The sequence below is a fragment of the Crotalus tigris genome, unplaced genomic scaffold (assembly GCF_016545835.1).
Source record: "Crotalus tigris isolate CLP2741 ecotype Arizona unplaced genomic scaffold, ASM1654583v1 scf7180000023718.2468807, whole genome shotgun sequence".
Taxonomy (NCBI): domain Eukaryota; kingdom Metazoa; phylum Chordata; class Lepidosauria; order Squamata; family Viperidae; genus Crotalus; species Crotalus tigris.
The window spans coordinates 789,401-811,273 of record NW_024100137.1 but is presented as its reverse complement, the minus strand read 5'-3'; the positions used below and the strand labels follow the sequence as shown (position 1 = coordinate 811,273).

Genomic DNA, 21,873 nt, shown 5'->3' with positions numbered 1-21,873 from the left:
TACACTTAAGAGAAAATTCAAGTAATAGTTAACACTATTCAATGAAAGCTAAGGCTGTTTTTAGTAATTTATAGCTCTATCCCCGTCTTCAAATTCCATTTATCAGGATGACTTTGGGCATATGATAGAGGCAAAATTATATATCCAATATATAAATTTCTGCTTGCTGATTTCAAGAGATGAGTTTGACATTATTTGGTCTGGGACTGATTGATTGCTCTTTCTTGTTCACTTGTATAGTAGCCAATTCCAAACTCATAATTTGAAGTACACAGTAAACAGTTTTCACAATTGTACAGTACCACTGTAAAACCCCTGCTTTAACCAGTACTCTTTACTCTTACTAAAATGACCTGATCCTTTATGATCTTGCTCACATTTGTACTGCATTGGTTTTAGGATTAAACCCATTGTTACGTCTCAAGCACAATGCCCATCTTTATTCTACAGTTTAAGAAAACATTATTTCTCATCTTCACTGTTAAGTGTAAACTCATGGATGCTGATATTACCTTGTCTTCTTTGTATTTAAAGTTAACACAGATTCTTCACTTTCTGCTTTTATTCTCATAATAAGCTCTTCTAAGTCTCTTTTAAAGATAGAGAAATCTTTGTTTTTAAATACAATTCATTCTAATCTGAATTTGCTATCATTTAATTCCTCACTGTGCTAGTTTTTATATTTTGCTTTAAACTGTAATTCCAAACAAGATGCTATAGGTCTACATGCCAAAAATCATTCATAACATAGCAAATCTTACTTCTTCAACATATCTGCTTTTCTTACTGTGCCTATTCAACTCTGTTCAATTAAAAGGTACATTATAATTATATACACTGTAACCTCCCTACTCCTGTAAAACAATATGTGAAATATAATAATATTTTGCAACCAATACTTAGAATGCTTTTACTAATTATATTTTTCTAAAGAAGTGTTTTGTAATAAATCTAGGAGGATTTGAAGCAATGAAACTTTAAACCTGGTATAATCCTAAAACAGAACATAAAACAAAATGTGGCTACACATTTGAAAAGCATTTTCTACTACAGTAATTTAGTATGTACTTACATGGAAAAGTGGTAACATGAAAGAAAGAGAAACCATACCAAAATGTAATTGATTCTACATTTAAGGAGAGACCACACACTGCTAAAAAGGTAAGATAAGGAATGCCTATTAATGTAATTTAGTTTTTCTTCAAACATTATGAAAAGCATAAACACCTGTAAAGAGCCTTTTCTCCTGAACATAGTAATGTTGGGGGATGGGTCCTTCTTGGATTTTCCAGCAACACCCAGAGAGAATTTATACAAAGATTTATGCAAAATTCCTGAAAATCCAACATACTTTGTAGGCAGTTGTACTAACTGAATTTCCTTTCCCTAGTCTCTTTTTCTAGCTGCTCACCTAAATAAAATTATTAATTTTATACAGAGGCTAAAGTCAGTGCAATAACCCTATAATAAGAGCTTTAAGCACCTTTATTTGGAAGACCTCACTGAAATCATTGAGTATTGATTCCAATTCATCTATGAAGAAAGTATGCATAATTTGGGGAGGCTAAGCAAATATTTGTATTGTCTCACACACACACCCCATTAATAAAGCAATCAACTCAAGCCAAGGTAGCTTGGAAGCAATATTTTTTCACTCAAAGAAGGAATCAGAGGGTGGATATGGAATACCCATGCAGCACTTAACCGATTTTATGATTAAGCATGGTAGATTAAGCAAATGCAACTTGAATGCTTCTGAGATGTGGACAATCAACCTGATGTCCTCCAGGTATTTTGAATTTGTGAAATTTAGTGTGGGCATATAATTCTGCCTGCATCGTGTTGTGGTAAAGTGCTGGACTGTCATGAGGAAGACCCATGTTAAAGTCTACCCTTAGCTATGGAAACTCTGGGCCACTTAGTCTTGCTTAGCCCACCCTATATCACAGATTGACTGCTGTAGAAAAAAGGGAAGAAGAGAATACTATGTCACTCTGAGCTCCTGAATGAAAGACAGGAGACATATCTAACAAATGCATAAACTCCGCTAAACCTTGATTATTACCTATGCTAACTCATGGGAATTGAAGTTCAAGATACAAGGAAGCCACCAAACTGCCTAATTCTATAGTAAGATAAATATCTCTTGTTTTTGAAGGCTAACGCAGCAATAGAAATCATCCTTTTTTTTTACTACTGTTCAATTCTGTCCAATTCTTGGACACTGGCTGGTTAAGTCCCAGCAGTTTTCTTGGCAAGGTCCTTCAAAAGTGGTTTGGCATTTCTTCCTCTCTAGGGCTGAGAAAAAGTGACTGGCTCAAAATCACTCAGTGCTTTGTTCTGTACCAAACTAGCTCTCAATCTACAAATCAGAAGGTATTAAAATAGAAGATGGTTATTCCTACATTATAAATACCTGTGATTCTGAAGAGTGGATTCTGAACACATAACTTGTTTAAATAACCATTCACACTAACCATGCATGTAAAAAGACTGTGTTTAGTTATTAAAGAACAAAAATAATTTACCTGACCAGAATCATTCAATAATGCAAGTGATCGAATTAAAGATTTGGTAAAGCCGCATATTTCTGAAATAAACCTTCTTGCCTACTATATAGCCCTGCAAAAGCAATGTGGTACAGTGCTTAAGGTGTTGAGAGCATGGAGGTGTAGGTTCTAGTCCTCCCTTAGGAACAGAAGCTGATTGGATGATTTGGGGTAGTCACTCTCTCTCAAACCTAGCCTATAAAATCTAAAAAAACTGAAACAGACCAATAGATTTAGTCCATAATGTTCAATAAAGATGCTTTCATATTGTAATGAATTGATTCAGGACGATGATAAAATAGGTATGCATAATTTTAAAAAATCATTATCCCAACAAGTAATTAACCAGATTGCCATTTTAAAAATCTACAACTTCTAATTTCCGCACATAAGAGTAGACTAGGTCTGGAGCCAAGGCATAGTTAGCTCTCCCCCAATTTTTTCCCCTGCATTGTAATTTTGTCATTAAAAGATGACAGAGAGTTCATTCTACTTTGTCCCATCTTCCTCCCTGACTCCTTTATTAATATTTAGTGAAATTCAGGCTGATGCTGAATTATTGTAATGCTGGGAAAAAGAAATAAACGGAATGAGACTTAGAAAGATTGCTTCACATATGGGTACTTGAATAAGTGAGTTATTAACTCACTTTAGCCACACATGCACAATTAATATACAAAGGAAGCTATTTTCTAGAAATGGCCATGCTGAGTTGGCAGCTCTTCCTAGAATATTTCATCCCTCAGAATAGACAGAATAAAATGAAGTCACAGGGCTTCACCAGACACATTTCACCAGACACACAACTTCTGCTCCTGCTTGAAAACAGGGGTTTTGAAAGAGATGAGAAAAGTATTTTTATGTCATTGATATTTCCAGGAGTCTATGAAAATCAAATAGTCAATTCGGTTTTTTAAAAGTTCCTATGTGGGTATGCAAGATATCCGAAATAACCAAAACCAATTCAAATCAGTTTATCCAAATCAGCTTTTTGAACTGAATCTGCAAATCAAATATTCACACAGCCTTTATTTCAACTCCTGAAACCACTTCCCTAATTGTGTATTAAATACAGTCTAGCTGTGTTGGACTATCATGCTCATTACCCCCTCCAATTTTATTAGTTTCATTCATTTTTCAATTTACTGTCCTAAGTGTGTTGGATGGCAGCTCAGAGAATTCCTAGCCACTATGGCCACTGGTCACATTTAACTATATATAGTAAGCTCAATCTAGAGATCATTCAAATAGGGAAAGTCGAAATATCCATATTAATTTGTGAACTCATATTAATTGGGGGAAATAAGTAGGTGCATAGCAAATACCATGTGGAAACCCTAACTTCCTCCACCTGGTATCCAAATTCCTTAAACAGCAACTTCTATGTTACATGTAACATGTTAGAGTATACATTGTTGTCATGGCAATTTTTCACAGGTTATAATACTAACTACATAAGGATTGTCAAATATGCTGATTTCTCATCCTTACTTGCACTCTTAGCAATAGTTCCAGAAGCATGACACCATACGTTTCAATCTATAATAATGCAGCAAAAAAGAAACACATTTAAACTGTAAAAATTGAACAGAAATTTACACAAGTATTAACATTTAATGAGACTGTATAATGCAGCAGGTATTGCCAAAAGGAACTCAACTGTGGTATGTTCCCTATGGAAAATGTCTAGCTGTGCTCTACAAACATGGACAGAGACTTCTCTCCTGCAAACTTAGCCTGCTATTTACATTTTAGGATTTGGCATAGGATTTTGCATGCCTTCTAGGTTAAAAATTAGGAGGATTGTATAATATTGTGTAAATAAGGTTCAATCAATTTCACTGCATAAATCATGTATTCCAGGCTGGAAAAGTGAAGCTACCTTTTGCCTCTGGAAGCTACTGAAGAGATAAGCCAATTGGAAAAAAGACCACAGAGTACATCAGGCTTTGATATGATTATCAGCTTTCAAAATGATTGGTTTCCTACAAGCTAAGTCTTTCACAACCATGGAGAAGCAAGAAAGTGGAAAAACATCTTAACAGTAAAAGTGGAACAAAGCCCTTAAGCTCACAAGGCCCTTGAAAGAAAAACAAGAGCCCTCAGAAATATTACCTGCCAACAAGATTCTTTGGTCGGAAGGTGATACTTGGGCCTTGGCCCCTGGGCCATTCAAGTGAGCAGGGGGCGAGAGTGTGAGCCCCTCTCCTCTGCTAAGAAGTGGCCTGCAGCTCCCAGTGACCTTGGCGCGGGAAGATGGAGGGGACATCCCAGCTGTTCCACCCCGGCCTTTCATGCCCAAGGACAGCAGGCGTCCTTTGTACATCCACTTCTGTAACTTCCGAACAGTCACAGCAGGTGGCTTAAAGGGGCCTAGGGAGGCATCTGCTGGGGGGTGCTGGGGACTTCCCTCATGGCTACACCTGGTTGCTCTTGCTGGATCCACCATTTTGCCTTGGGCAGCATACAGCTCAGGAGCCAAGAGCTCCTCCAGGTCTTCCCGGAGCCCTGAGGGATGAGCTTCTTGGTTGCTGAGGCTCTTCTCACAGCTGCTGTCACCAGAGCCCTGTGTGGCAGCTGCAAGGAAGCAGGTTTCCCGACTGGTGCCAAGTTCTTGGGGTTCGAGCAGCAGGTGGCCAAGGGGCTCCAGTGGCTCTTGAGGCAGAGACTGGAGCGCACCTTCGCTCCGACATCTCGGCAGGAGCAGCAGTTTGGAAGTGGAAGGCTGGGCAAAGCAGAGGCTCTCCAGACTCTTGCTGATGCCTTGGCGCCAGATGGGATTCTTGGCTGAGCCTTGGGCACTGGGATCGGATCTTTGCAACTGGGAGCATCGGTCCCCGCAGGAGAAAGACCAGCGTAAAGCATCGCTCCCTGCTGCCTCAGAGACGGACAGATGGCTAGCAGGCTGGGGCAAGGGACCTCCAGTGATGGGGCTGGCCGGAGGCAGGTCGTGCATGGCGTGGATCAACAGGTAATAGGCCTCCTGGAGCTGGCTTCGCAGTTTGCCGGTGCTCTCTCTCGCTCCGTTGGCCCTGGTGCCGCCGCCTGCACCCGGAACGGCGGCCGCGTTGCCTTGCTTGTTTCCCCGCGCTGCTTCTTCGGGCGTTCGGGCCGATCCTTGGCAGCCCCAGCCAGGCAGCCTCTGGTTATCGTAATAGTCGTCGTCTTCGCTCCCGCCACCGCACTCCAGGGCCGGCCGAGGCTCCGCGCCCCTCGGGAAAAAGGAAGACGAGGAGAAGCAGAGTTCGGCCGCCAGCGGAGGCGCGCGGAGTTCCGGGGGGCTCGCCTGCTGCAGCGCCGTGCCTTCCGCGCGCTTTCTCGGAGGGCAAGCGCGGGCCACGGCGGCTCCCGGTAACTTTTCTCCAGGCATCTCCGCCTTTCCCCGCCGGGACCAGGCAGCCGAGTCCCGCAAGCCCGACCCCTCCAGCGGGGACACGAGGAGCACCTCACAACCGCCCACCTGGCTTCCCAGCCCAGGGCACGCTTCGGTCGCCACTCCGTTTTCCCGGTAGGAGTGATGGAGGCGCAGGTTCTGCTGGGCTTTCCCTCCAAGGGCTCCGACGCTCGTGCTGCCGCTCTCGCCGGGGTCCCCGGCAGCTTCCCCGGCGCCTGTGGCTACTCGCTGCGACCTCCTACTTCGCAGCTTGGAGAAAGTCCTACGCAGAGGGTCAGCCATGCCTGGCCGTCTCCCTCAGTTCACTGCCGTCGAGCGCAGGGCTGCTGCTGCTTGGTGGCGCCTTGAGCAAAGCGGAGGCGGCGGCAACGACAAGCGCAATAGCTTGGTGCGCGGCTGGCTACAGCACGCCATGATCTACTTGGTCCTTGGGCGCCTCTCGCTCTTTGCTGCCGCTGCTGCTGCTGCTGTTCGGGCTCACATACTTGGCATAACTGAGCGGGGTGAGAGGGCGCTCTGCAATGCGCATGTCTTACGGCCAGCAGCTGGGCTGGAGCGCTTTTTACCGGAGCACACGCGGCCTTGCTTTCCTCGCCTTCCAGCCCCGAGGCTGCCCAGCCTGAGTCGAGACGTCGAAGAACAAGAGAGGTTTGCCCGGCTCCCCTCCCCCACGCCGCCGCCACGCGCGCGCGACCTCCACACACACACGCGCGCGGGGGCGGGGCGCTGAGACAACTCTTTCCAGCCTTCGCCCCTCTCTCGCTTCCCTCTTCCAAACTTAACCCTTTCCTCGTCCCTCGAATAATAAATAAAGCCATCGGTGCTGAACCCCGAGAGAAGCCAGTTGGATTAAACCCGGTTCTTTTCGGTTCGAGAAGCCTCTCCTGCCGCCTTCGATCGCGGCTTGGGGAGAAGAAATGCAACGAAGGAACTTCTTCCTCCTGCCGGCACTCAAAAGTTCTCAAAGTTGAAATGTGCAGCTGACAAAATACCTGCCTCTTATACGGCAGGGAATGAGAGTTAGAGGGTCAGTGCAAGAGATCGTTCAGTTCTTATTTTCAAAACATCCAAGTGTCTTGGAGAAGGGCAGCCAGGTAACTTGTTCCCCTGGATAAGACGTTACATGTACCCTCCCTCACACAACCCATATATGTATGTGCTCCAATGCGACTCTCACTACTGCGATTAAGAAATTGGACATTTGTTTTCCAAATATTTTATTCAGCTTGCTTGGAGCGACCCAGAAGATTTCTGGACTTGCGTTATGCAGAAAATAAAGAGGTAAGGTTCAGAAAGTGGGAATGGCTTCTTCCAACTACAGAGATTTGATGATGTGTCCCATCATTTTCGATTCCTAGTTACCATGTGGATTTTCTCTGTGACAATCTATCCCTAACCTGTTCTTTCAAGTTTTTCAATGGGGATTGTCACTCTGAGTCCATCCACTTGCTGTTGGTTGTCCTGTTCTCTTTCCTTTAACATTTCCCAGCAGTGGACCCTTTTCCAGACAGCTGGATCTTCACGTAATATATCTGAAGAAGGAATGTAAATATAGAGAAAGAGGAAGCCAAATTTCTCCCTCCCACCCAGCTGCTCAAATCAGAATAGAATCATAGTTCTTACATTTAAAAATTTTAAAAAAAAATCAGCCAGCTTTCAAAATCACCTTTTTTGTTCCTAAACATAGTCTATATTCAGTCTCACACTTTGGAATCTACTGTGAATCTGCAACATCCTCTTCTCATTAATCACTATCAGGAAAAGGTTCTCAACTTTGGTTCTGCCAGAAAGCCTTTTTTCATATTGATAAAGCAGCTGGCCAAAGAGAGGAGTTGGCTGGGCAGTTACTGTCTCCTGGCCCTTCCAAGGTTAAGTAAGGACACTGTATTGATTAGACAGCATCTCAAAAGGCTAGAATCCTTGTGCCAGAGGAAATTGCAAGGTAAGGACTGAACTGAATAACAAAAGGAAGTAAATTATACAATAGTAGGAGTGGGCAGGACAAGGCTTTTCCAATTTTCTAATTTCCTTGTTTTTGTGATGTGTGTGTGGGGGGGAGTTAGAATGGAAGACTATTTACAGTAAAACTTTTATTTTGCTGTAATTGTTACTGCTTTGTTGTTTTCCTATGCCAAATTAAGAGAATATTATTATTCCTGAAAGTTAACAGGTCATTTTATGAGGACCAGGCTCTCTCTCTCTCTCAAAAAAAAAAAAAAAAGTTCAGAAACTGTGTGGCTCTTATTAAATTAAAACTGTTTTCCAGTTGACCTCAAAAATTACAAAAAGATTAGAATGAAATAGTTATCTGGCAATTGTCAGGGCTATAAAATTATGCACAGACATGTATTTTTGATTTTTTTTTATAATTTGGAATGTTGTTTTTGTGGGGAAACAACACATCCAGAAAAATACAAAAAAAAAAAAATAAACAAAAAACAACATCAAGAAAAATAGTCTTATACTCTTTTAACATCTACAAAGAATGTTGCAAAGGAGCTGAGATTGGAGTTTTTTTCCCAACATTTTCTCCTTTCTTTAGTGGCATATTCACCATGCATAGATATCCATAAATGCTGGTAAACCTGTTGCAATGTAATGTAACATGAATTAGACCTAATAAGTACACAGTGTACTATAAACATGATGCAACAATTGGTTCTTCCTGGTATTTAACTTTCAAGCCAGCTTTTCCCTCCCACACCTACACAAAAGAAAGAATCATCAGGTGATGGTGGAGTTTCAGAACGTGTGCACTTTTTTTGTTTGCTTTTGTGTGAGGATACTAACAAAGAAGACAAACAGATGCAACAGCTGGCCTTGTGTAGCAGCAAATGTGCCATGGAATTGATCACAATGTGGTTTGGAGGAAAAACCTTTTGAACAGGCTTCACAAACTGATCTTAAAAATTCTGTCAGTTGTCTCCCACTGACACAACTTCATCATGGGAGATCATTTGATTGAAAACAACTTTGAAACAGGGTGCCAGATGTCCCCTATTTAAAATGGATGGCTATAGAAGCCATTTATAAACACAACATCTTCACAGAACACCCTGTAGCCTGTTGATTTATCTTCATCTGATTGGAACTTTTAATATAAGCTAAAGTGCCAGCTACAAAGAACAACTCGCTTGCCTGAGTTCATTGAATGCTTCTTGAATGGGAATTTAAAAAAAAAAAAAACCAGAAAGGAATAACCTTTAATTTTCAGTGCAAATGAGAAACTAAACCACTTCAAATTGCACTGAGGAATCATGAGATTGGATAACTTATTTTTAACCCGCATTTGTATATGAAAGAATGATCATATGAATGAGTAGCAATCATGCAGACCTACCAGCTGAAGCTGATGTTTTTGATAGCCACATGAAGGTGTTTCTCTCCTGTCATAGGAAAAATATAAATATAAATTGTGCTGGTCCAAAAGCCTGTCTTTACCATACCTGCACAATGAAAGTAGGCAGTGTGGCTGGTCTCACCAAATTTAATGTGGGGAGGTCAGGATTGCAATTAGTGGATTCTCTACCAATTTTTTCACCTACTCACAGAATGTCACCAAAACATAAGAATTGCTTTTCTGAATATGTGCTACAGCAGGATTGGGCATCCAAGCCTTTACTTTTGCATGCTTATTTTAACACAACTATTGATCTCTCATAAGACTGAGGTCCTATGAAATTACTTTCTGAATGCTGAAATCTACAGGTTATCAAGATTATTGCAGGGCCTGGGAGTTTGATAGTCCTTTTAAATAAATAGATTGATAAACCCGTATCAAGGAGGCCCCCTCCAGAAAAAAAAAATCTGCCTGAATTATCAGAAAACCTCAGAAAGCAGAGGAACGCAAAACAGAGATCCTGCAATATTCTTCTGCCCTTTTCTTTTCTTTCTTCATCTCCCTCTTGAAGTCAATTACCCTGGGATTCATTTTTGCTCATGTGTGTTTTGCTTGTGAGTGTATGTCCTATGTACTTTCCATACTTTAGGGCAGGGGTCTTCAAACTTGGCCCTTTTATGACTTGTGGACTTCATCTCCCAGAATTCCTCAGCCAGGCAAGCTGGCTGAGGAATTCTGGGAGTTGAAGTCCACAAGTCATAAAAGGGCCAAGTTTAAAGACCCCTGCTTTAAGGTCTTCAAAACACACACACGCACACACACAAATGCTCAATCAGCATGGGATTTCAAGCTGACAGATCTATCTCAGTCTTCTGGGATTTTGATAGTCCAGTGTAAAGAGAATGGTATGTCTTGTAATCAAAATACTCATGGAGGGACATTTCCAAAAAAATACTTGCTGGGCCAACCGGAGCTCAGTAGATTATTGTCCCATCATTTACTTATTTAAAAATATATATGGCCAACTGTCTTACAACACATAATTCATGACAGCTCACAATAACATTAAATAAAAACAGCAAACTAATCCAGCAACCCCACTTATCTCAAAACTCAGCACTGGAACATCATATAGTCATGCTCTTACATTTGCTGGGTTCATTTCTATCCTAGGTCTTCACAACCCTCTGAAAGTCAAATAGAGGAGGACTCTGAATCTCAGGGGCAGAAGCTGTTCTAAAGGGCCAGGACAGCCACAGTGTCCCAAGCTTGTCCTCAAAACTCATTAGATTGTCCTGATAGGACGTTTTGTGCTGGGAGAAGAAGAAAAACATTCTTTCCAAAGCAGAACAATTAAAAATGATTCTAGGCTGCCTAGAATGTTTTTTGTTTTTTTTACATTGACAGAATGCAGCTTAAGAAGGAATTGCTGTCTGGAAAAAAATAATAAGAACACAATCCAGGTAAAGTTAAACATTTTTGCTTGATTCCAGTAAGAAAGTTCAGCACGTTTAAATTATTTCTACTCAGCCTTAAAAAACCCCTCTGATCTGTGATGGTAATATCTATCAACCATAAAACAAATTAACTTTAGATTAATTAACAAATTAACCAGTGGAAGAGCTTACCCCCAGAAATTGTGGGCGCTCCATCACTGGAGATTTTTAAGAAGAGGCTAGACAGTCACCTGTCTGAGACAGTATAGGTCCTCCTGCTTGAATGGGCCTGGACTAGAAGACCTCCAAGGTCCCATCCAGCTTCTATTCTATTCTATTCTATTCTATTCTATTCTATTCTATTCTATTCTATTCTATTCTATTCTATTCTATTCTATTCTATTCTAATAGATTGTTCACAGGAAAAACAGTACAGAAAACATAATTGCTACTTTGTTTTGCTTTGCTTTTTTCGCAGATGTTTTATAGACATTGGATCATATTGAAAACTAGTCTTAAATTGATTTGAATGGAATAATCCAGAATCTTATTGTTACATATTTGATGGAGTTTGTGCAAACAAACAAAAAAGCTTAATATCCTCAAAGGCATATTGGATGCTGTTTGAAAAACACTGGAGCTTGGACTGAATTCACTCATACATTAACATAGCAATGCTAAAAGTCTAAATGCATATTCAGTCATATATTTTTCTAAGAAGTTGCAGATCGAGCCTTGCCTGATTCAACCAGAATCTCAGCTTGCATTTATTAAGTGTCTCAACTATCAGATATGCAGTAATCAAGTGGGAATACTAACGACTGCCCATAGGCAAGAGATTCAAGACACGTGAATGATAACATTCCCCCCTAAAGCAAAACTCCAGCCGCACAGGAGCAACCTAAAATCATGCATTCAAATTGCAGCCTAAGATTTCAGCTCAAACACTTGGGAATGATTCTTTGGGATTGCTCTTAAAGTAACTTTTTTTCAAGTTTGCAACCAGTATTTAGCATCCTGAGAATATTAGTTGAAGGATTTCAAATAAGAGGAGGTAGTATTTCTGGCAAGCCAAAGGCAAAAGGATCAAAATCACCTGTGTCAAGAAAAATTCAACTGAAGAATGGGGAAAAAATAGTGATTTATTAAGAAAAACTGACAAATAATTCTGAGTGATTATGCTCCTAGGATCAGGATATTGTTTTATTCCAATTGAGACGTTGCATGCTCATATTTCTTGATGTTCTGACATTTCAATTACATTGATGTTTTAAAAGTGTTTAGATTTGCAATTGTGGTTTATTTAGCTTCCATCAGCCTATTACACACAGAGGGGGGGGGGACAGATAGAGAGAGAGACAGAGAGATACACACAAATCTATTCTCTCTCCACCACTGAAAGTTCTGAAATTGCAGCAAGATATAAATTCAGCCAATCTATTTGGAGTTGGGAATTTAAGTAGCAACCTTGCATTATGTCAGCCTTCTGGCTGATCTAAATATGTGTTGTCCATTTCAAATGTGGGTGGTTTTGTGAAAGCCTTGCATGAATTGGCAACAATTTTCCAGCCTTAGGTATCTTTACCAGTTTTCCAAAATAATGCCAAAGACTCAGAAGAAGATTCTTTTAAATCCATACATACCTCATTGTGCTACTAATCCAGTAAAAGTTAGGTTGAACTTTAAAATAATTGTCTCAAAGGGTTGTGGTGGCGACTGTTACAACCAGACTAACATTTCTTCCTGGGCTGGGTTGCACAGTATAATTTTACAGGATGATGCAGCAAAAGGAAAACACAGTAATGCCTATTGTAATTCCATAAAGGGTACTTAATGACATAATCACTAGCACAGTGGTTCTCAACTTTTTTAATGCCGCGACCCCCAACCGGTCGTAAGTCGAGGACTACTCAACTGATGCAGCACCGTTTGCAGAATGGGACTTTTGGCGGGCTCAGCAGGGCAGAGACAGCCTGGACAATTCCTATTGGCTTTTGAAAGCCAATAGAATTAGACTCTATTCAAGAGAGTCTATTCTATTGGCTTTCAAAAGCCAATAGAATAAAAGGGAGTAGCACAGCTAAGGAAAAGGGGAAAAAATGGCAGACTGCGTTGTTTGGCGACCCCCGTGAAATGGTCGTTCGACCCCAAATGGGGTCCCGACCCACAGGTTGAGAACCACTGCACTAGCATGTCTCAAAACTTATTGCATCTGACTCTTGAGCAGTCCCACCAATACAAAGGATAATACAACCACAATTGATGGCTGAAGTACAGACGGAAAGAACATAACAGTGCATTTCTGCCGGCTGATTTTCAGTGTTAGCATGGGCATCCACATGGGGCCAAAAAGGCAATTGGCATGACATAATCTTGCAATAATTTCATGAATGTTTACATGTGACATTATCATGGCTTTACATCAATAATTGCTAATATGTTTTCTTTCTTATCATCTCTTTACATTTGGATATTTCTATCATTCAATGGCTTTTGCACCCCAAAGAAAATAAAACTGAAGATTCCTCTAACAGAACATCAGAGAGTTGCTCCACAAGTAATTGCCCAATTTACATACTGATAGTAATGCCCTTGGATCTTGACTAAGTAGCAAATGGGAGGACCAAATGTTAGGACTCAGGATCCAAGCAGCTACTATACTGTAGTTGCCCAAAGTATATTGTCTACTGTTTTAGTGCTAATGAATATTCTATAACATATCATCTGATTCAAACTGTAAAATAGATTGATATTCTGTACTCTAAGGTAACTAAAGATTGGTTAGTTAGACTGTAATAGGCCTGTTTGGGACACAAAACAAAACAAAGCAAACCAACTATGCTAGGGTTACACTTTTGAGATATGAAGCTTTTAAAATGCTACACAAGGGTCTAATTCTATTAAAGTTTCATCTAAAAACAGAGCCAACACCTCAATCCTACAAACTAGGTTTAAATTGCAGTTGAGCACCGTAAACATTAATTTAGAATGGAAAGTTGATAGTGTTACACACTTCCAGCAACTCTAAGCAGAGAGAAATTTCAGGAGCTACGTGCACCAAGTTCAGTTTTTTTAGAAGGACGAGTTAAGGGATTTTCTTTGTTTCTAGTTTTTTTTCTGTGGCATCATTTCTACATCTGCAAGCTATTTTGAAGCTGGCTTTATATAAGCATCTTCACCCCAAAGTCTCAGAATAGAGAAGACAAGTAGGCAATGCCAATTAGCCAGAGTCCCCGCTGTAAATGTGGAGGAAAAAAAAAACACATTCAGTCATTCCACCTAAAGCACACTGCAGGTCCCTGAAGCAACAAAAATCTGCTCACACCCCTTCCCACGCAAATAAATAAATATGTGGCACATTTCCAGAACATACTGTGTGTGCATGTCTGACCTTTTGCAAAAAGCAAGCACATTTGCTACAAAAGGGTAGCAACAAAGTACACCTGCCACAATTTCTCTCTTGCATTTACATAAAAGCCCTAAAACTACTGTTTTTCTGGGGAGACAGTCCCAAAGCAGTAACTGGCCCTTCGTTCTTCACACACACACACACACACACACACACACACACAACACACGAGAGAAGGAAAAGAGACTACTAACCTTCCCTTCTTCACACTGCTACTGATCTAAACCCAAGCAGGAGCCTGGTGTTTTGCAGCCAGATGGCTCCTGCAGAAAGAGGAGATAGAATTCTGATCGGTTTTGCTGTAGCCCAGTGGTGGCGAACCTACGGCACGGCTGCCAGAGGCGCACTCAGAGCCCTCTCTGTGGGCATGTGCGCCGTTGCCCCAGTCCTAGGCCTTTAGCTGGGTTTTATAAAATCTTTTCGCTTTAGGTCTCCACCACCGTGTGCAAAAAAAAAAAAAAAAAAAAAGTTCAATCAATCAGTCAATTTCAACTTCTCACGGGAAAAAAAATCTTGCAAAGTTGGAATTGATTGATTGACTTTTTTAGTAACAGGATTGTTAAGTGATTCTGGTTTCCCCATTGACTTTGCTTGTCGAAAGGTCGCAAAAGCCGATCACATGACCCCAGGATATTGCAACCATCATAAATATAAATCAGTTGCTAAGAGTCTGAATTTTGGTCACATGACTATGGGGATGCTGCAATGGTTGTAAGTGTGAAAAACAATCACTTTTTTCACTGCCGTTGTAACTCTGAATGGTCACTAAATGAACTATTATAACTACCTGTCCTAACGTCTGTTTCATTTTTTTTAATGTGCATGCTGGTAGATTAGCATTTAGGGACTGCGTTTCTTATTAGTAAATTATAGGTTTGTTGAGGATTCTATGGGATAGTAAACCCTGACTCTTTTCATTGGACTTGAAAGTGATCCTAGAGCAGTGATGGCGAACCTTTTAGAGACCGAGTGCCCAAACTGCAACCCAAAACCCACTTACGCATCGTCGAGTGCCAGGTGGGTGTGTCCCATTGGGTGGGTGTGTCCCATTGGGTAGGCGTGGCCAATTGGGTGGGCATGGCTGCAGTGGTAATGGCAGACTGGATGGGACTAAAAAGTTCAATCAATCAATTCCAACTTTGCAAGAACTTTTGTTTTCCCTCGAGACATTGAAATTGACTGATTGAACCTTTTTTTTTTGCACATGGCGGTGGAGGCCTAAAGTGAAAAGGTTTTATAAAACCCAGCTGAAGGCCTAGGACTGGGACAATGACACGCGTGCCCACAGCGAGGACTCTGAGTGCCGCCTCTGGCACCCGTGCCATAGGTTTGCCACCACTGTCCTAGAGTTTCCTAGATAATACATGAATTGGAAAAAAAAATAAGAGTAATCCAATTTTACCAGAAGAAGCTTAGAACAAAGATCCAATCTAGAAAAGTCTAACTGTAAATTTTGAAAAGCCAGGATTAATGCATTAATGCCTTAATCAGAGCTTGATCCAACAAAAGTGCTGCTGTTTGGGATATGAGAGAGGCACTTTGTAAGTGGCCCTTCAAAGGCTTTGTTCATAAAAACAAGAAATGTCCTCTGTGATTGAGAGGTGACATAGGTCAGACACCTTGTTACGTTTAATACATACTTTGTTCTGGGAAGGCTTTTGGAACTGAAGTCAATTTAGGGATCAGTGTTGTATTATAATAGCCTGCTCCTTTCTTTTTTTCTTTTCCCACCTTGTTTATGTTAACACTGGTCAGCTAGGTTTAAGGTGGCACCTGGAGTGTCTAATATACCTCCTTTACAATATTTCTGTTTTTATATTTCACCATTTTATTAAATAGGGAATGTTTTCAATCAGGGCTGGTTTAGAGGCAATTTCAGCAACCCACATACAAGGATGCTAAACCAGACAGAGAATTACAAAGCCAGCCAGCAAAGTCCAAAGCTTCAACTTCATCTGCCTGGAGGCATGTGGAATTCTAGGTCTGTTTACTCTGCTGTGCAATTAAACAAATGAAATATTTTGCATGTGAGTCACCCCTTAAGTTACACACACGGTTCTTTTTTTAAAAAAAGCTATTCTTTCACTGAAAGCAGAAGACCTTACAGTATTCATTCCTTGACTGTAGGCACTGCTGCTTCTGTGCATTAACATACTGTATGATTATGTCAAATGTCTTCCATGTTTTAACAATGGACCTCTCAAAGGTAACTATGATATGGCTAGAAGGTTAATAATAGAAATGTGTGATGATGGTCATCATCTTCATTTGTAAGCTAGGTGAAGTTAGTGGAATGATTAATACTTGGAGAGCAGATCACTATGAAATACAGCTGCTGTAAGCTAGTCTGGAAGGACAAAAGATATCCCAGAGGGGAATGGTAAATCACTTCCCTCTTGTTGCCAACAAAATTGTATGGATGTCTTCCTGAAGTCATGAAAGTTTACCTTTTTTTTCCCTCTGAGAGCTCAAGCAAAGTCATTGGGATTGAAACACAGCATATGCAAGGCTCATTAACTTCAAACTGTTCATTTCTATATAGACTGTGCAGAAAGATTTCCAATGTATATTTTAATAAATGAAACAGAAAATTGTCCTTGAAATGTGCTCTCATATTTACTTTTCCACATAATCCCCACCACCTTTTGCAACATACTTCTGCAACAATGGATAAGCTACTTAAAGCTGTGATGAAAGAACTCCACACATTGTGTCTCTTTAGCCAAGTCCCGACAGTCATTTCCACTTTTTCGTTTGAGTCACAAACAGGCATACATGATCTTTTCAATTCTGGAAAAGTGGAAGTCACACAGCATCAAGTCTGCACTGAAAAGTGAATGGAGTAAGATAATGAGAGTCAACTTGGCAATTGCCTCCTGGGTGGCTTGTAGGGTGCGAGGCTTAACTTTGTCATGTCACAGCAAAATTTTCTTCTTGTTTTCTAAAATCTACTTAATCATGTTTTCAAAGTTTTCACAATTGCATCTAGCACCCTGACTGACAGTGGTGCCAGATTCAAGAAAATCCTTATGAATAATATCCATGTCTCAGAAGACTTGAGACTTCTGCTGAAGCCTGGGTTTTGAATTTGGGTTTGTAGGAGAAGCTTTATGATAATATTCCATGGACTGCCACTTTATTTCTGGGTCATAATGAGGAACCTATGTTTCATTAGCTGTCCCAATCCATACCTCGATTCTCATAGCATGACAGCTTCTGAAGCTTTCATGTCTGCTGCCATCATCACAAGTAGCTTGCAATGCGTGGTAAATTTCAGCTGGAAAAACTCCCAGAGTTTAAAAAAAAAAATCAATCATGGCATGTTGCTTAAAGCATTGTGACAAGTTATTGCAGGCTTCTGTTTCACAAACAATAGCTACACAATCTTTTCTTGTAACAACTTCTCATCCTTCTCAAATGAAAGAACAGATGCTAAAGAACATGTCAGATAGTTTAGCACATCAGTACTGCCATCTGTTGGCAATTTATAACATTGGAGGCATTACTTTTCATTTGGTCTTCATAAAACATTTAAACAGGAGGAAGGGCATTTAGATCATCATTATTTTAGCCCCAATATACATTCGCGCACAAATAGGCATATATAGAAAACCAAATGTATGATTCTCTACTCACCACCCCCTAGGATTATCACACTAAACCTGAGGATTCAGTGTTTTAAAGGTCAAGGATAGTCAAAATATTTTTATTTCCCCTATGAATAGAAACACCGGTTTATCCTAATGTTGTTTCTAGCAGAGTTTGATTTCACAGTCCTCTTTCAGCATAATCTTTCCTATTCATTCCTAAAAAAAACCTGCAGCACTTTGGTATATATTTTTTAAAGGGGTTGTGCTGTGCAGCCCAGGTTATGTAGTAATTCACTATTTATAAACTAGTGCCATTTTAAGGTTAATGGCTGCAATCCAGAAACCACTAACTACAAATAATCCAGATGGCTTCACTGGTGAATAGCTTGTTTCAAGCTTGCATATTTGCAGAACTGCTGTTAAGCCTAATAATTAAAATCTGTTTCATAAATTGCACAGAAATGTCTAGGAATGGCTCAGGAAATACTATTTGTTTTGCATAGTACTGAAATTGTTTACTGATACAGAATAAATTTGACTTGAGAAACAAACTGGGGGTTGCATTCCAATAAATGGGTGAGGCCAAGACAAATCAGTAGGTAGGGTAGGTAGATAGTCAATAAGTTAGTCAAAAGAAAGTTAATAGAATAGTCAACAAAAATCGATTTGTTTAAAATGTAAATGTGTTGTTCAGTGGCTAGATTGGGTCCAACTCTTCATAACCCCCATGGACCATAGCACACCATGCCACCTCCCCTTGTCCTCCACTGTCTCCCAGAGTTTGCCCAAATTCAAGTTCATTACATCAATGACCCTACCTAACCATCTCATCCTCTGCTGTCCCCTTCTCTTTTGTTAAAAAGTCCTCTTGCTGCAGAGCTGAAGAAGAAGACTTTTAAGGTTCTATAAAGAAAACTTGGTCCCACAACATATTCAGGTATTGTCTTAAGTGGTATTCCTATAATTCACTCTGGTACTTTCTATATTACTTGGAATACACTCCCAGAAGCTCCCTTTCCACTTTCTGTTTGAATAGTTATCTTCATTTGTTCATCTGTATGTTCACTATGAACAGACCTTGGGACATGATAGCAAGACATGCCCTGTTGACAGAATTCATTTCCCAATTTCATCATGGAACATTTGTTGTGAGAAAACTACTTTCCATAACATGATTGGGAAGGAGAGCTGTAGGCTGTAGTACTGCAGGCCACTTTAGCTGACTGTGTTCAGCAGGTCAGCGGTTCAATCTCACCGGCTCAAGGTTGACTCAGCCTTCCATCCTTCCGGGGTAGGTAAAATGAGGACCCAGATTGTTGGCGGCAATGTAAATATATATATACATTGCTTACTGGTGTACACCGCTTAGAGAGTGCTTGCACTTAAAGCGGTATATAAGTCTCATAAATAGAAGGCAGTCTCAACCAGAAGGTTCTGTAACAAAGTGGATCAATTATTTGCTTTGGAAGTTCATCCATAATCCCATCTGCCCAAAAGAAATATCCAGCCACTTGGATTCTCCAGAGGGACTAATTTTACACAATTAAGCCCAGGAGGAATAGAATGGGCTGAAATGCTTAACTTAAATGTATGTCACACAGTTTTCATCCAGGACAGAAATTAGTTGGGGCTAGGATTTATCTTTATAGTCATATTTACAGAGTTCCACTGCACATCTACACAACTTTCACCCTCCATCTCTACGATTTGAAACTAATTTGGTTTCAGGAATAACTGGCTTCAAGAACACAATCTTATGAAGACTTTGATTGCACTCCCAAGTGTGCAGGGAGCACTCTCTTCAAAGCAACATGGCAGGTTTAAATGGATTACAAATACCTACACAAGTGGCTTAAGAAATGTGAGAATTTCCTGCTATCCAAAGACCAATAAGGAAAACCTAATTCTTACAACTTTACCCTGGCTAGCTTTCATCCATTCAGCTTCACACCCACAATATTTTACTGTATTCTGCTTGTAGGCAAAACTATGTGATAAGGGACAAGCATTGCATTGCAGTTTTTTTCTGATTCAATATAGTTACATACCTGTGTGACTGATGGGCCCCTGTTTGGGCACCTCTCAGCAGGTCAAAGCCTGCAGATCTTGAAAGGAAGAAGCCTGGAGACAGGCACACACAAATGTATACTCCATCTTAGGCAGCTTAAACCCGTTCAACCTGTTCTGTAGCTACTACTCACAGTTGAAGCAGTCAGGTAAAACTTCAAGTGAGAAGAATCAGGATTCTTCCATATATTGTACCTAGCCATTTGATTGGCCGGATCTAATTTCACAATTAAAATGCAGCAAAAATGGAATGGGCTTTTCTCACCATCTATATACTACTAAAACTCTCATGCTTGTTACCTTTAACTGAGAGAAATGGTGCAAAACCTTTTCAACCAAAGTACATCAAATGGGCTTATAGAACTTATAGAATGCATCCAATATTCAGAACCCATAACTCTTATGGAATTGAAATTTGGCACACGTTATAAAACTTTTTATGATATAAAAATAAAGCATGAAACATTACCTGTGGCCAACTGCTGAAGTTTAACTGTGCTATACAGTTCATCATGGCCTACTTTCAAGGCAGATACATCTCTGAACATCTCCCTGAATTTTAAAGAACCTTTTCAGTACATTAGAAGCCCTGCCATTGTGGAAGCCATTGAGGAATCTGGTATTTTTGAAACAATGACCCAACGAGTCCTGGGTTTTCTGGTTTTAACCATGAGGATATAATATGAATTAATGAATTACTTTATTGATTAGTCCTTGGGCCATATCAAGGTGGAGAGTTCCAAACACACTTTATTACTAAAATGCAGGAAAAACAATCTAAAATGGAACTGGTTAAAATACAACTTAAAATGTAATAGACATGAGGATATAATAGATATTTCTGTGCCACATATTTGCCAACCTGACAGCCAATGAGAATATGACTTTCCTAGATCTCTCGGCCACTCAGTCTTCAGCTATAGCTAATAACTGTTTCACGTCACCTGTTTACTTTTGCATATAAAAATAAATTCCTTCCCTCTCAATCAAATAGGAAAAGAGTATGAATAAGTAAAGTGATGGGAGGGGAGTTTGCTATATTTTTTTTGCCATTTATCTAGGCCTGCCATGTTGACATCATGCTAAGAGACTAGACACTCCATTAGCCATTTTGACCATCCCACACAAACAATTGAAGCGAAATGCAGGCATTTCCGTGACTACAATTGGTTCCACATTTAGCCTGGTAACTAGTGTTACAGTAGAAAAGAGACAGCAATGGCATCACCATATTGGCTGTGAAATTCTGGGAACTGAAAACTACATATCTTAAAGTTAAAGAATCTACTACAATTAATGTAATTTGAATCCATACTTTTAATTAATTCTGAAGATTGCTTTAGGTGTTTGTCCTGCCACTTTTGCTTTGGTCTTCTGTGTGGGCATTTGCCATTGATGTTAAAGTGATAGGTGGTAGAGAAGGTGGCATGAGATGCTACTTGTAGAACATGGTCAAACCACTATAGGCAGTATGTAATTGCTTTACTACTTATTCTTGTTTTTCCCCCCACAAAAACTCAATCGGTCCTCCATTTAAGAGACAAGGGTTCAAAAGTGTCACCCCTTGCAAGCATTGCCAATATTCAGGGATGGTAGAAATTCTGGTCCAACAGATCTAGAGCGCTACAGGTTGTCCATACTTGGCAATGCTTAGAGTATACAGTGAAAGGGATTTCATGTATACTAGAAGCAGATGTTTGTACCACATTATGCTTATTGTGTTTCAATGTTCTGAATACCCCATCTGCTGCTTAAGTTTGGAATATTAGCCAAGTGAAAAGAGTAGGAGTTGTCTCCACCCATCATGTTCCAATTCTCTCCATTGTTGGTTCTTTTCCCACATTCCTTTCCCACAGATCAATCCAGAGAAGAGGATTGAGCTGCTTGCTGTGTTTACCTTGTTTCACGGCTGCTCAAACAGACAAATAGTGAATTCTTTGCAAGGCCCATAAGTATAAATCCAGTTGATAAACCAGTAAAAGGAAGGAAGAGATGTTTTGTTCACACACACCTGTAGAACAGCAAAAAAAATGTAATTCATTATCATGATGATTTGGAACTTTAAAGAAATGTTTGACCAGAGCAATT

At 40.3% G+C, this 21,873-nt stretch overlaps 1 protein-coding gene and 1 long non-coding RNA gene across 5 annotated transcripts in view; one reads left to right on the top strand and one right to left on the bottom strand.

Annotated features, from left to right (window-relative positions):
* The window catches only part of SYDE2 (synapse defective Rho GTPase homolog 2), a 46,790-nt gene extending 39,590 nt beyond the window's left edge, over positions 1-7,200 (bottom strand). For all 4 annotated transcript variants that reach the window (XR_005553905.1, XM_039320980.1, XM_039320981.1 and 1 more), the window contains exon 1: positions 4,665-7,200. Coding sequence is in view for 3 of the 4 variants with exons in the window: in XM_039320980.1 (XP_039176914.1) it covers positions 4,665-6,225 (1,561 nt within the window). In the remaining variant the exon portion in view is untranslated. The remainder of the gene's footprint in view (positions 1-4,664) is intronic.
* On the top strand, positions 7,110-12,674 carry LOC120297859. Its single transcript, XR_005553906.1, has 3 exons — positions 7,110-7,224; positions 10,691-10,746; positions 11,198-12,674. It is a non-coding gene; the product is annotated as an uncharacterized LOC120297859 (long non-coding RNA).
* Positions 12,675-21,873: the final 9,199 nt, after the last annotated feature.